Source organism: Brachionichthys hirsutus, chromosome 17, assembly GCF_040956055.1.
Source record: "Brachionichthys hirsutus isolate HB-005 chromosome 17, CSIRO-AGI_Bhir_v1, whole genome shotgun sequence".
Taxonomy (NCBI): Eukaryota; Metazoa; Chordata; class Actinopteri; order Lophiiformes; family Brachionichthyidae; genus Brachionichthys; species Brachionichthys hirsutus.
In genome coordinates, this window is record NC_090913.1 from 12,330,453 (window position 1) to 12,344,309 (window position 13,857).

Sequence of the window (13,857 nt, forward strand, 5' to 3'; positions counted from 1 at the left end):
TTTGATCTTCCCAGAATGAGGCGGAAGCTGTTGAAGAAATGACCACAAGGGGGCGCGCGAGATACGAGGAGGCGACGTCACGGCTTGTCACCTCCAACAAGGACTAGAGAAACAGCTGGATGAATAAACGTCTGACGACGGGGCGTGGTCTAACTTACATAATAAATAGAGACAAAACATCTGGATCCTCCAGTTCTGGGTCGTTTCTGATTCATTTTTGGAGTCTTATAAAACCCTTCGAGCTATTTGTCTCTAAATAAATTAATCTCCCCGTGCAGCACCTTGAATTCCTTCCTTTCACAGCACAGAACACAACCCGCCGTGGGGGCGGGGCTCCACAACACGCTTCCTGGACTTGAACAGAAGCGCCCACTCGTGATTGGCTTTCAGCGTTTCATTTAATGTACTCACAAGTTGGTGAACACGTACTTGATCGCTCACTGTACTAAATCACACGTCCATCGATAGTATAAATAGCCAACCGAATATTAAGAGTACACACGTTTCCAAATACATAAAATCATCAAGTATCCAAGTTTTAAGTTACGGACATCAAATAAAAGTCCAGTTTGAAGCGAGGGAAAGAATAAATCACATTCTGGACAGGTCACCGGTAAACAATGGTCGATAGAGATAAACAAAGGATGGATTCCTCCACAAATATTGCAACAATGAAGCGTTTCATTTTAAAAAGTTACTAAAAGGATGAAGTGAGTGTCGGATTTCAAAGGCAACGATTCTTCTGTTCCGAGGAGAGAAACTGAACCTTCTCAGACTCCGCCTCCACATCGATCGGAAGGCTGACCTCTGACCCGATGCACCAACCGGCCGATTGAATCTGATTGGATGCAGAAAATCAAATGACCTGAAGTCTTACGACGACACGCGGTTCTGGTTCAGGCGACTTCTTTTGACACTTGGACGCAGGTGAGTGTAGAACATAATGGGCGGGGCCCCTGTGGCTGGGGGGCGTGGCCCGGCTCGGGCTCTACTGGATGCAGCAGGTGTTGCGGTGGCCGTTGGAGTCTTTGAAGCGCAGGCGCATCTTGGGCCGATACTTCTCCAGGTAGAACAGCTGCTTGCTGTTGAAGGCGCCGCGCCGCTTCCTGGAGGAAACACGGCGTCAGTTCAACGCCTCCGGGCCACGCCTCCAGGCCACGCCCAGCGGCGCCGCTCTACTTACTGTCGGATGAACTGGACAGCATCTTCGTACTTCATCCCGCATTCGATCAGGGCGAGCGCGACCAGAACCGGAGCCCTGCAGGCAAACAGAACCGGAGATAAAGGAGCGGCGAGCGATGATGTCATCACTGAATAAATCAATGTGTGTGTGTGTGTGTGTGAGAACAGAGACACGCCCACCTCCCCAGCCCCGCCACACAGTGGACCGCCACGCAGCAGCCAGGCTCCTCCCTGAACTTCAGCTTCAGCAGGTTCAGCCAATCATCCACGATCTGGTTAGAGGGCGGGGCTCCATCATCAAACGGCCAATCCTGGAGGACAAGCAGAGAGAGGGAAATGATGTCATCAGAAGTGGGAGGCGGAGACAAGCGGCACGCAAGTACCGGCGCCATCTTGGAAGGAGGCGGGACTCTGTCGGGTCGTCATCTACCGGGTCACTGACCCGCTTAATGAAGTCAGAACCACAACCCGGGTTAACGGTCAGGCAAAGATCCGACCAAACTCACCAGAACCTGGATGCCTTCCTTCACCACCAGGGCGGCGTCATAGGTGGCCTCGCAGACTCTGACCACAGTCGTCACGCCGTACTTCTTCAGCTCCTGGAGGACGGCGGCAGAAGACACGCGTCTCAGAACCAGCCTAAGCCCGGCCCGGCGCCGGCGACCCGCGGGCTTACCTCGATGAACTTGTTCAGGGTGGCGTTGGTGGGATTGTGGGTAATGAGGAACCTCATGTTCTTGTACGTGATCTCCACGGGGGCCGGTCGGTTCATACGAGCCATCGCGGCGAGAAAAGAAAAAGGCTTCCCCAGAAAGACGGACGTAAACGCTCGGAGGGAACGCCAAACAAAAGCGTCCGGACCCGGACCCGGACCCTCGGCTCTTCAGGGTCGGCGAGGCGACGCGAGGGGGGGGCGTGAGAGCGAGACGGAACCGAAGACCCTCTCCTTTGGGCTCAAACTAAAGAAAGGGGAGGCGGGTTCCACCTTGTTCAGGCAGGGCGCAGCGGGAGGAGTTACCCCATCCAGGCCGAGGCGTCGCTGGTTCTGGGAGGCCGACCCGGTCCGCCAACGCTCCGGGCTCTCCTGTGGCTCAAGCGAGTGGGATGGATGGCGAGTCGGGCTGTTCACTCCGCATCGGCGGCGTGCTGAGCCTGGCAGTAGTCCCCACTGCCCTTCAGAAACTCCATAAATGTACGACCCAGAACACCACAGAACTGCTGCAGGACAGAGGACAGGGCTTCAGAACCAGAACCGGAACCAGAACACCACAGAACTGCTGCAGGACAGAGGACAGGGCTTCAGAACCAGAACCAGAACCGGAACACCACAGAACTGCTGCAGGACAGAGGACAGGGCTTCAGAACCAGAACCAGAACCGGAACCGGAACCGGTGGAGAAACACGACCAGCTGGGCAACAACAGAACACCACAGAACTGCTGCAGGACAGAGGACAGGGCTTCAGAACCAGAACCGGAACCGGTGGAGAAACACGACCAGCTGGCAAACAACAACAACAGCACAACACAGAGCTGAGGAGGAAGAGGAGCCAACGAAGAAGCGCTGCCCCCTAGTGGACGCATAACGCAGCGATCCTACAGGCACGGATCAGCTTGTCGGATCAAACGCGCACCTTTTCACAGCAGAACAATAAACGGGCCTTAAACTGAACGCATCAAGTAGGACGCGAGGTTCGAGTCCCGACTGAACACATAAAGGTGTCTTATTGGAGGAGCTTCCGGCGGGCAGGTGAAGCAGAAATTAGGACCCACTGTCCCGCAGGTTACGTAAAGTCTTACCCAACTGCTGGGGGACAACAGAAAGGACAAGAGTCCAACACGACGCCTTCAGATGGTCCCCAGTTCGGCCCGACATGGGTTCACTGCCCCGGTTATTGCCCTTTACACGCGTAAAAGGTGCAGCAACCTGCTTATCACACCGGCTCCAAACACTGACGCTTACGTGGCCTCGGTAATCCGGTATTTTCCGGTAGGAACCAGTTCCGTGTGGAGAAATGTCGGGCAGCGAACCAAACACGGAGATACCAGGAGGCCGATGACGCGCCGCGCTACGCTGCTGCTGGGCGTCCTTTGTGTGAGGAACCGCTGGGCGCCATCGCGGAGCATTAGCGGCTAGCGAGGAGCCCGAGCCCGGCCCACGGGCGACGGACGCCGCGCCTCGGTGACGCGGCGGGGACTCGGCGTGACGAAAGACGTCGGTTTCATCCAGGGAGAGCCTCCCGAGCGCCGAGGCCCGGAGCAGCCGCGCTACCTGGCTAGCGTCAGGGCTAGCGTCGGGGCTAGCGCCGGGGCTAGCGTCGGGGCTAGCGCCGGGGCTAGCGTCGGGGCTAGCGTCGGGGCGAGCTGCGCCGGAGCAGAAACAAGATGGCGGCCGCGAGCGGCGCGCCACTCACCGGGATGTGCTTACTCATTGAAGACTGTTGCTCAATCATGCAGCCGGTCCCCGGGAAAACGTCAAGCTGGCGGGCGGTTCTTCACCATGCAACCCGGCGATGTCTGTCCGAGCGGAGCCGAAGTCGACTGCGACGTCCCCGCGACGCTGCCGAGGAAGGCGGAAACGACTTCCTGTCAGGACCTTCACAATAAAGCACCCCTAGTTTGTTAGCGCGAACCTCCAAGGAGCTGCTTACCCTCCTAACTGGATCTACACCGTCCCCATGGTGATCTGGATCACCATCAAGAGGTTCTAAGGGGTTCTTGGTATCTTTGTAGTTTTATTTATAATTATTTATATAAATCTATTTAAATGTATTTAAATGTGTATATATATAATTTCCCAGGTCTGGGATAAATAAATAATTCATATTTTATTTTATTATATTCTAAAAAGGAGATGTTTTTCAGATATTCGTGATTAAAGTATGCCATTATTGCCAATTCACGCTTGTCTCAGCCCACCTTTTACTTTGAAGAGGAACCGACGGAACCTGCTGTTGTCTTTGTTTAATTGCCTCCAGCTTGGCCGATCTTTAAAACCCCACCCTGAAGTCGTGAGGCGTTCTGCCCAGACATCTCCCTGCGCTATGACGCACGGGTCGCGCTGTGCGCGGCTGCGCGGCTGCGCGCTGAGGCGCGACTGTTCCCTCACCTGATGACGCAACGTGCGGACACAGAGCGTCTTTCGGGGAATTATTTACTCGCTAACATTCTTCCAGCACTGATATGGAAGGAGTGTCCATCCTGGAATGTCGCCACGCTGGGACCATGAAGGTGTGAAAGTGACCCCCCAGAGGAGAGTCCGGCGTCCCAGAGCGGCTGCTCACAGGAGCGTGTAATTTGTTAGTTTTGTTGCACCATTATAATTACACGGTGATAAACGGGCACAATGATCAGTGATCTCGCGCTGCCAGCCCTTTAACGCGGGCGCTGCCACCAACCACAGCTTTTGTCTCTGCTTTCATGTCACTGAAAGGAACACTTGTGCTCCACACTTCTCTGGAAGCACCATCAGAGCTGCTGAGTTCTGCAGTTTCACTCCACAAAGACATCAAACAGCACTGAACTGTCCTCCGGCAGCCAATGAGCTCAAAGCAGCGGCGCTCCAGTGTCCACCGGCAGCCAATGAGCTCAAAGCAGCGGCGCTCCAGCGTCCACCGGCAGCCAATGAGCTCAAAGCAGCGGCGTTCCAGTGTCCGCCGGCAGCCAATGAGCTCAAAGCAGCGGCGCTCCAGTGTCCGCCGGCCGCCGTTTCCTGCTGAACGCCCGTGAGAATTTTCTAATCCGTCACCATTGTCCCAATTGTCTATAAACATTATTGTGCGACTGACGCTCTGCCTTCACAGGAGGGCTATGAAACCTGAAATCGGGGTGGATGAAAGATTATGAAGCATGCGTGAAGCTAAAGATCTCAAGGTAAACACCTGACCTTCGCCTGTGTCCGAGCCACTAGATTTGACCTTTGCCTCTCACCGTACTTGTGATGGCTCCATCGTGTTTTCCAGGAGGGCCAGAGTCGAAGCAAAGACCAGATAGATGGAACAGGGATGAGCCTGGGCCAGAAGAAGGGCGTGAGGGTAACTGGGAAGCGTGCTCCTCCGGCGGACTGGGGCAGCGACGGGAGCGCTCCATGCATTGTCCACGCTCCCACAAGCATCCCTGCACCTCCAGACACCCCCGCCGTCATCTCCATTGGTCATTTGCCTCACCGGCCACCGGAGCATGCCCAGGATCCCGGGACGGATGACTCCGCCGTTCAGGACATCTGGACCAGAGAGGAGTCTTCTCAAACCAGGGTGTCCTACAGCGACATGGGGATCCCTCGCCAGACCATGGAGGAGCTGAAGACCATACTGAGGGAGAGTCCTCTGCTTAGCCAGGGAAGAGCTGATGAGAGGCCAGCTAGTCCCTACATGCCCTTCCCCCGAGTCGGCGGCGGCGGGAACAGGAGGCCTGACGGATGGGCGGACGACGGAAACCCCAACAGACCGTTCTCTACCTTCAAACCACTTTCTAACTCTTCCAGAAGGGGGCCCAGCTCCGGAGGCAGCGCCTCTATTCAGCTGCCCTCCAGCGTGGATTCATCCAGCTCATTCACGCCAGACGGCGGCACAAAGAGGCCGCCTGGAGTCAGGCCGCTCACAAACGCTGGCGGCGGAGCCGGGGGAGAGACCGGAGCTTCTCACAGAGGTTGGTGAACCGTTGGTCCACATTGGGATTTCTCTGAGGAATTAAACGGTGTGGAACCTTATCGCACCCGTCTGGACACACAGATTTAGTCTTTGATCCAATTCAGACCAAGATGCATCCGGAGCTGGGCTCGTCCGTCGTGACTTGGAGCCAACCGGACGTGGCCTGGACTCCCCCGGAGCTTTGACTTCATGCGTATGTCTATTTTTAACATGCGGTCATCCACAGATAACGGGAACGAGATCATCGAGTTCTTCGGGAACCAGAGGTTCACTTCAGCCATGGAGCAGATCAAGCAGCAGATCGCCGGAGAAAACATCAACTTCGTCCGCTTCGAGGCCACCGACCTCCACGGGGTGTCCCGGTCCAAGATAGTTCCCGTCCGCTTCTTCCACGTAACCAGTCACTCAATGAATGAATGAATGAATGAATGAATCCACCCATCCATCCATCCACCCGTCTCCTCCACAGGAGAAAGCAGTCCATGGAGTACCGATGCCGAGGAGCTACTTGGAGCTCACCCTCAGCCCCAAGAGCAACGAGGTGGACAACGCCCCCGCCGCCAACTTCAGCAGCGATGTCCTTCTGATCCCTGACCTGTCGACCTTCAGGGTCCTCCCCTGGGCCGAGCAGACCGCCCGGGTCATCTGCGACCCCTGCACAGTAACGGGAAGCCCCCTTCGCACCTCGCCGCGCCTCATTGCCAAGCAGCTCCTCGGCCAGCTCCAGAGCATGGGCTTCTCCTTGCACTCCTCCTTCACCTACGAATGCTGCGTCCTGGGAGCGCCGGAGCGGCTCGGCCCGAAGTCGCTCATGTTCCCGGCCACCACCCTGCTCAGCAACCACGACCTGCCCTTCTTCCAGCAGCTGGTGGACAGCATGTACTGCATGGGGGCGGACATCGACAGCATCGCCTCGGCGAGCGGCCCCGGCCAGATGGAGATCAACCTGAGGCCGGAGTTCGGGATCGCCGCCGCGGACAGCGCCTTCACCTTCCGCACCGGTATCAAGGAGATGGCTCGTAAGCACAGCTACATCGCCAGCTTCTTCACCGATAACGGCCTGTACAACGCCGGGGTTCTGTCGCACAGCCTGCGGGACGCCAACGGCCGACGCGGCCTCTTCCAGAACGGGGAGAAGGCCGACGATCTCTCCGAGATCGGCAGGAAATGGCTGGCCGGGCTCCTCGCCCACTCTGCGGCGCTGAGCTGCCTGATGTCGCCCGGCCTCGGCTGCCGGAGTCACATCGCCAAGGCGGTCAGAGATCCCAAACGAATGCTGTGCGCCACCTGTGGCTGCAACGACAACAGCAGCTCCTTCAACATTAAGAGTCACGGCGGCCGGGAGACGCACATCGACAACAAGCTGGGCTCCGCCATGGCCAACCCTTACATCGTGCTAGCCGCCACCGCCGCCGCCGGACTGGACGGCATCAGGCGCAACCTGAACGTCGACGGCGTTCTGATCAGGGCTCCCAGCCAGCAGAAGGAGTTCGCCATTCCGGTGAAGCTCGACGAAGCTCTGGAGGCTCTGGGCGAGGATCACGTGATGCGCAGCGCCCTCGGAGAGCCGTTCGTTCAGTATTTCATCGCCATGAAGAAGTTCGAGATCGAGACCCAGGAGCTGGACGATGAGAGGAACAAGTGCTTAGAGTATTTCATCTAGAGATCCCGAAACATCCACCAGTCGCACAAAAAAAGCAGAAGAAAACGCTCGTGTGTTCGCTGTATTGATTCCTGATTATTACTTTGCAGGTTATAGTTCTGAGTTATTTCAAAATAAAGGCATGCGTGCTTCAACAATGCTGCTGTCGTGTGTCTTTTGTTGTGCTATTTCTGTAATTATATATTATTATGTACACAATGAAAGAATAAAGTCATATTACAAGAATAGAAGAAAGTCAGTATTACAAGAGTAAAAACACAATTTAATTAAAAAGTACAATATTAAATGAATAAAATCGTAATTTACCAAGAAAAGAAAATCCTAATATGACGATTGTAGTTATGACTTTATTCCTGTTATATATATATATATATTTGTAATGAGCAACTTCAATCTCAAAGCTGTTGTTCAAACATGTACGTGAAAAAAGTAGCTGACAAAAATAACATATCAAGATAAAATAAGTTTTAAGCCTGATTTTAAACATTTATCTTTTCATCTTTTCATGTAATGTTCATTACCACCTCTTGGGGGCGCTGGTGTCGCTGCTGACTGTGCTTCGTCTCGTCCAAACTAAAGAGGCTTTCATCTCTGAACAAATCAAGACACACTGGAAACCAAAATGTCATTACAAAGAGTTTTTAGCTCGGTTTTCACATCTTTCCATTCAATTGCATTTTCTTCCCGCTTCAGACGTTTATAGTATTGAAAACATTTATTTTAATATGTACAAACTCACGAGATGGCTCCTAAACAAACCTACAACTGTTTCTGAAACCAAAACATGAATATCTTTCAATGAGCATCAGCTGATTCACATTATTGCCATTGATTTATTGTAAAATAAGGATCGATGACGCGACACCTCCCTGAACCTGAACCCAAACCCGAACCCGAACCCGAACCAGGCACCTCCTGGAGCCTCGGCTGGTGGTGCAATCTGGTTGACGGTTGAGCAACCAATGACAGACATCCCATAGCATATGCATTGTATGTCTTTACAGTTGCATGGAGCTGCACCCAAATGTAACGGAGCCCATCCCGGACGCTGGACTTCATTGGTACTTCCCACCTAGCTTCCCTCCAGCATCTGCTAGACCTGGTTTTAGCAGTAAACGCTTTGCATCCTCGCTTCGGTACATTTAGTCCCGGATGAGACACACAAACCGTGTTCGTCTCCTCTGCTGAGCACGCCTTCTGTCTCGTCTTCTCTCAGCTCTACTTGTTCTTGCTCATAAAGCTTCCGACTCGGTGCATGAATCGTCCCAGCTTGTTGTCGGAACCACTTTGTGTCTGAGGAAAGCCGGACTCAAGTCTGTTGAGTGAGGATCCTCTGTCTTTCGGGGCATGTTCAGGGGGCAGTAAATATTCATATCGACTGTAGGCATTCTGTCCCTGGTACTGGGCGGCCGGGTCCTCGTCCAGAGCGCTCCCAGACCCACGATCCTGCGCCGCCGAAAGGCCCGTCTTCCTTTTGCTGGGACGTTGAGGAGATAACTTTGAGAATGGAGACCTTTGCTTCTCTGGCTCTGCTGGACCGCTGCAGATGTTTGAGGACCGGTAGTCATCGGTTGTTCGGTCTGCAGGAGGCACCCTCACTGGTTGGTTCGAGCCAGAAGGGTTCTTGGTTCTCATTGAGGCCTTCCGTTGTTGGGACTTCTCTTCCTTTTTGGATGCTTTCTTTTCATCTGATGTGAGGAGTGAATACATTTTCATTCTCAAGGAGTTCTTCCTCTGCAGGGTTGGTTCCTCGTACCGTATTTGTTCCTTTTCTGCATGACTTCTCTTAGCTTCCACTGAATACTGAGCCCCTGCAGAATCCTTTGGTCCAGTCAGGACCTCATTTGATGTTGACCTGCGTCCTCCCCGGAGAGCTGAGCCGGAGGTTTTGGTCACATTCTCTCTAGAACCATGGCTTCCCCTGGATTGGTTCTGACTCTTCATAGAGTTCTCCTTTGGACCAGCTTTCTCTTTCTTGGAAAGCTCTTCTCGTTCGACTCTAAATCCAGCGGAACCTGAGGTGTTGACACGTGTGTTTGAACCCTCCTTCTCTTCAGGGATTTCCCTCAGAGACTCCATCAGTCTTGGATGCTGGACATTGAGACCACCGGACTGCAAATGTGGAAGCTTGAGCGAAGAGTCCTTTGATCTGACACGTAACTCTCCTGCTGAGGTCGTCCGGGAAAGAGGATCCTGCGTGGTCTTTGGATCCGACAACATTTTGACATCATAGTAAGAGACGGACCTCTGGCCATCAGTGAGGACCCTTTCCTGATTTAGCTCGATCTCATGATGATTGGTTGGCTCCCGGATGCAACCATTTTGACCATTCGGTTCTAATTCTGCCCCACTTGTGTCCGGACCTTTTTGTGGGGACTTAAAGGCAGGTCTCTCCTTCAGATACAAAGACCTAAAGTACTCCTGGCTCTGCCTGGCGCTGGGCTGGTCCTGCAGACTGAGCCTCTTTTGCCTCATGTCTTCTATTCTGGACTTGATGTCCCTGGACTTGCTGTGAATCACCTGTGACTGGTGCTCGTTCAGCCCCGTGTTGCTGCCGTACGGCGACGTCACCGTGGATACTGCGTCGCACGACGCATCTAGAGGCGTATCACTGTCGTTCAGGTACGTGTCCATCTTCCACTTGTGGAGCGACGTTTCAGAGTTGAACGGTATCAGGTTCTGGTCCGCTCCATAGCGAGTCCGGTGCCTAAGATGCTGCTGGGACAACCTATTTGGCAGCAAAAAGTCGCCAACCCCCCTCGAATTCGATCCAGTCCTCTCAGGAGCAACTCCAGGGTCCTTGTTCGCCATCCTCAGGCGAATCATGGAGTTTAACTTCTGCAGCTCCCCACCGTAGCTGTACCCCCGCACCATGTTCCCCACGTCAGGACAGTGGCTTTGATGCAGTTTCTCCTGGACACTGATGCCCCTGGACAACATAGCGGCATTGCCAAACCGGTCATTTTGGGCGCCTCGCACGCCGTACAACCCTCTGGATTTCAGGTGGATCTGATGGAGCGAGAGCTGGCTGGAGCTCGGGCTCTGCAGGGCCACAGGTTTCCTCGGGGGCGGGGAGAAATCCCTCTCCCTGGACTGAAAGACTGGAACTGTAGAGCGAGCATACAGTCTTCGAAACTCCTCGTCGTAAGAGCCCACCAGCTGACCCGTGACCACCAGGACCATGCTGAGGTTGATCTTTTCAAACAACCAAGTGTAGCTGAAAAAGAAAAAACAGAAGTAAACATTTCAAGACTTTATATCGATCCTTTCGTTTTCTTCCGTTGCGTTTTGAAAAGGTTCTGCTTTCATACGAGAGAGTTCCTGAAATGATGGTCGGAACACGGACGTGCCTGATAACGTCAATCCCAGAGTCGCTGATTCTCATCACAAGGTTTTACACCGGTAGCATTAGCATGAAGCGCCTTCCCAACCCAGACGGGACCGGTCGAGAGACTTCGGCCTCGGCTTGGGTTTCATTGGCTGACCTGTATGTTCCATATATAACCGTCTGGCAGTCTATCAGGATGAACTTCTGCTGCAGGTCTCCGTGGAACTTCATCCCAGACCGACACAGGTACTGCTGACCCTGAACCGTCCGGACACGAAGGTTCTGATGAGACACAAAGAGAGTCAGGGTAGAACCGCGCTGTGGACGAAGACGCTGAAGCGTCCTTACCTCGACCCGGAGGACGGAGAACCCACACAGACGGGTCAGGACTGTTTTTCCTTTTTATACTTTATTGATAATGGCCGTTTGGACTTTCATTTTTGTTAAAAGCAAATTCCAGGAGTTTCAACATGAAGAATAAAAAGCCGCACCTCTTTGAAACGTTGAGGAGCTCGACCCTCGTCTGAGGTGAATCCCGCTCACAGAACGAGTTCACATTTTACTTGTTTCTATGGAAACTAAACACAAAACATCCCCCAAACACCAAAGTAGAACGTTACCTGAAAACAGTTAGTTTGAATATTAAATCAGATGCACAGATTTGACTTCAAACAAGAGGGTTTAAGGGTCGATTATAAAGAACAGAGTCCTAAGACACACGCACACACACACACACACACACACACACACACGTCAGTGAATCTCACGAGCCGCTGCTGTTGGTTTGACGTCGTGTTTGTTTGGACAGGTAAAGCTCTGCTGCTGTTTAACAGGAAAATCCGGCCCGGCTAGCAGTTCAGTCCTGCGGCTGCCGCGTCCGTCGCCTACGGTCATGACAGGAATAGACGGCCGAGGAATGCGGAGAAATTCCACAAGGGTGTGGAGAAAACCTCTCAATCCGAAACTGCTGCTGTCTAAGGAAGGACGGTCCTGAAACAGGAACCGGTCCACACTGCTGGATCCAGATCCACTGAACCAAACTTCCAGTGAGTTCTGGGTCCAGCCTGGGGTCTCCATCCGAACCCAGAAACAGGACTGGTGAGGCTCACGTCAGCCGCTTCGGTGTTCCGGATCAATCAACTTTCGATCGATTTGCTTTCACCTCAGGAATACCAAGTGTCAAAAGTCACCTCTCCGGTACAGAGATCTCTGCAGGAGGTTCTGTGCCAGAGCGCCTCATTCCAGACGCAGAATGGGCCCAAGTTCAGCTTGTAACCATGGAAACAAAAAGGTTACGCTGCAGGAGGGAGCCCCGATGGACAGACCGTCAGCACATTCACAACGGAGGACGAGCTTCAAGCGGCGCCTCAGCGTTTCCGCCGGTCTTTGCTCGTCTTCCTCGTTCTCACCTTCACGTCTTGGAGGTTGACGCCCACCCTGTGGGACATGGCGAGGAAGCTGCTGAAGTGGTCGTCGTCCAGGAGGATGTAGACCGACACCCCCCGCAGCGTGGCGGCGATGAGCTCTTTGAAAATATCAAAGTCGGTGAAAACATCCATCGCTATGGCGATGACCTGGAGAAAACAAGGCTGGAGTTAGACGAGAATCGACGGACAGTTTGTGGTCTTTGTGTGTGTGTGTGTGCGTGTGTGTGTGCGTGTGTGTGTGCGTGTGTGCGTGTGTGTGTGTGCGTGTGTGTGTGTGTGTGTGCGTGTGTGTGTGCGTGTTTGTGTGTGCGTGTGTGCGTGTGTGTGCGTGTGTGTGTGCGTGTGTGCGTGTGTGTGTGTGCGTGTGTGTGCGTGTGTGTGCGTGTGTGTGTGCGTGTGTGTTTGTGTGTGCGCGTGTGCGTGTGTGTGCGTGTGCGTGCGTGTGCGTGTGTGTGCGCGTGTGTGTGTGTGTGCGTGTGCGTGTGTGTGCATGCGCGTGTGTGTGCGCGTGTGCGTGTGTGTGCGTGCATGTGCGTGCGTGCGTGTGTGTGTGCGTGTGTGTGTGTGCGTGTGTGTGCGTGTGTGTGTGCGTGTGCGTGCGTGTGTGTGTGCGTGTGTGTGCGTGTGTGCGTGTGTGCGCGTGTGTGTGTGTGCGTGTGTGTTTGTGTGCGTGCGTGTGCGTGTGTGTGCGCGTGTGTGTGTGTGTGCGTGTGCGTGTGTGTGCATGCGCGTGTGTGTGCGCGTGTGTGTGTGTGCGTGTGTGTGCGTGTGTGTGTGCGTGTGTGTGCGTGTGTGTGCGTGTGTGTGTGCGTGTGCGCGTGTGCGTGTGTGTGCGTGCATGTGCGTGCGTGCGTGTGTGTGTGCGTGCTACAGGTAAAGTACCCCGACCTCCTCCGGTAAACGCGTGCAGCGCATCCACCTGTCAGGCCTACCTGTCTCACATTGACCCCTCACCTGCCTGGCCTCCTGCACCTGCTTCCGGACCACGTCCTTAATGCTCGGTGCGTTTTGGCGGGGGGGCTGGAACAGCAGGCTGATGCTCGTGTCCACGCCCTCCAGGGAGACCTCGGGCCAGCCCAGCTCCAGGTCGGGAATCTCCTCGTCCGATTCGGTCGGGAAGTACGTGGACTGAGGAGCCACGTCCTTGGGCCGCTTCCCGTCCGTGTCATCCTCCAGAACCGGCGACTCGGCGTTCTCCAAAATAAACAGGATCTCCTCGTCCGACAGCAGGTGGCTGATCTGCTCCTCCCCGAGGAACTCCTCGTAGGCCTCCTTGCCTCCACAGAGCAGGGCGTAAATGGCCAGCCGGTAGCCCTCCTTGTAATGCGGCTGGACGTAAACGGGCTCGCCGTCGTCTTTCAGGGAGGACAACCCGGACAGGCTGGATTCCATAGATGCCCGAGTGTGTCCACGACCGTCCTCTGGCTTACCTTCGGTCTGACAACTTACAGAATTAAAACAGAAAGCGTCATCGCAAGAGTCCTTGTCACATCAAGCGACAAGAACCTGTCCGGCAGGTGTGTCTCACCTGGAGACAAATCGCACGAGGCATGTGGCGTCTTGTGGAGCGACGCGATGAACAAGCACGAACTGGAAGCGTCTCTGAAGTC

General features: G+C 54.2%; 3 protein-coding genes across 3 annotated transcripts; 1 reads left to right on the forward strand and 2 right to left on the reverse strand.

Annotated features, from left to right (window-relative positions):
* Positions 1-379: 379 nt before the first annotated feature.
* Positions 380-4,032, reverse strand: ptp4a1 (protein tyrosine phosphatase 4A1). The gene is made up of 6 exons (XM_068750607.1): positions 3,595-4,032; positions 1,859-2,400; positions 1,689-1,781; positions 1,363-1,493; positions 1,184-1,258; positions 380-1,106 (listed from the first exon to the last, which is right to left on the reverse strand). Exons 2-6 carry the CDS (start codon positions 1,961-1,963, stop codon positions 989-991), a joined length of 522 nt encoding a protein of 173 aa, XP_068606708.1. The 5' UTR covers positions 1,964-2,400; positions 3,595-4,032; the 3' UTR covers positions 380-988.
* A 997-nt stretch (positions 4,033-5,029) lies between these two features.
* Positions 5,030-7,622, forward strand: lgsn (lengsin, lens protein with glutamine synthetase domain). Its single transcript, XM_068751393.1, has 4 exons — positions 5,030-5,053; positions 5,143-5,827; positions 6,056-6,222; positions 6,299-7,622. Exons 1-4 carry the CDS (start codon positions 5,030-5,032, stop codon positions 7,490-7,492), a joined length of 2,070 nt encoding a protein of 689 aa, XP_068607494.1. The 3' UTR covers positions 7,493-7,622.
* Positions 7,623-7,804: 182 nt separating this feature from the next.
* LOC137906361 (protein FAM83B-like) lies at positions 7,805-13,639 on the reverse strand. The gene is made up of 4 exons (XM_068750615.1): positions 13,202-13,639; positions 12,230-12,394; positions 10,978-11,102; positions 7,805-10,709 (listed from the first exon to the last, which is right to left on the reverse strand). The coding sequence occupies exons 1-4, from the start codon at positions 13,637-13,639 to the stop codon at positions 8,711-8,713; spliced, it is 2,727 nt and encodes a 908-aa protein (XP_068606716.1). The 3' UTR covers positions 7,805-8,710.
* Between the last annotated feature and the right edge of the window lie 218 nt (positions 13,640-13,857).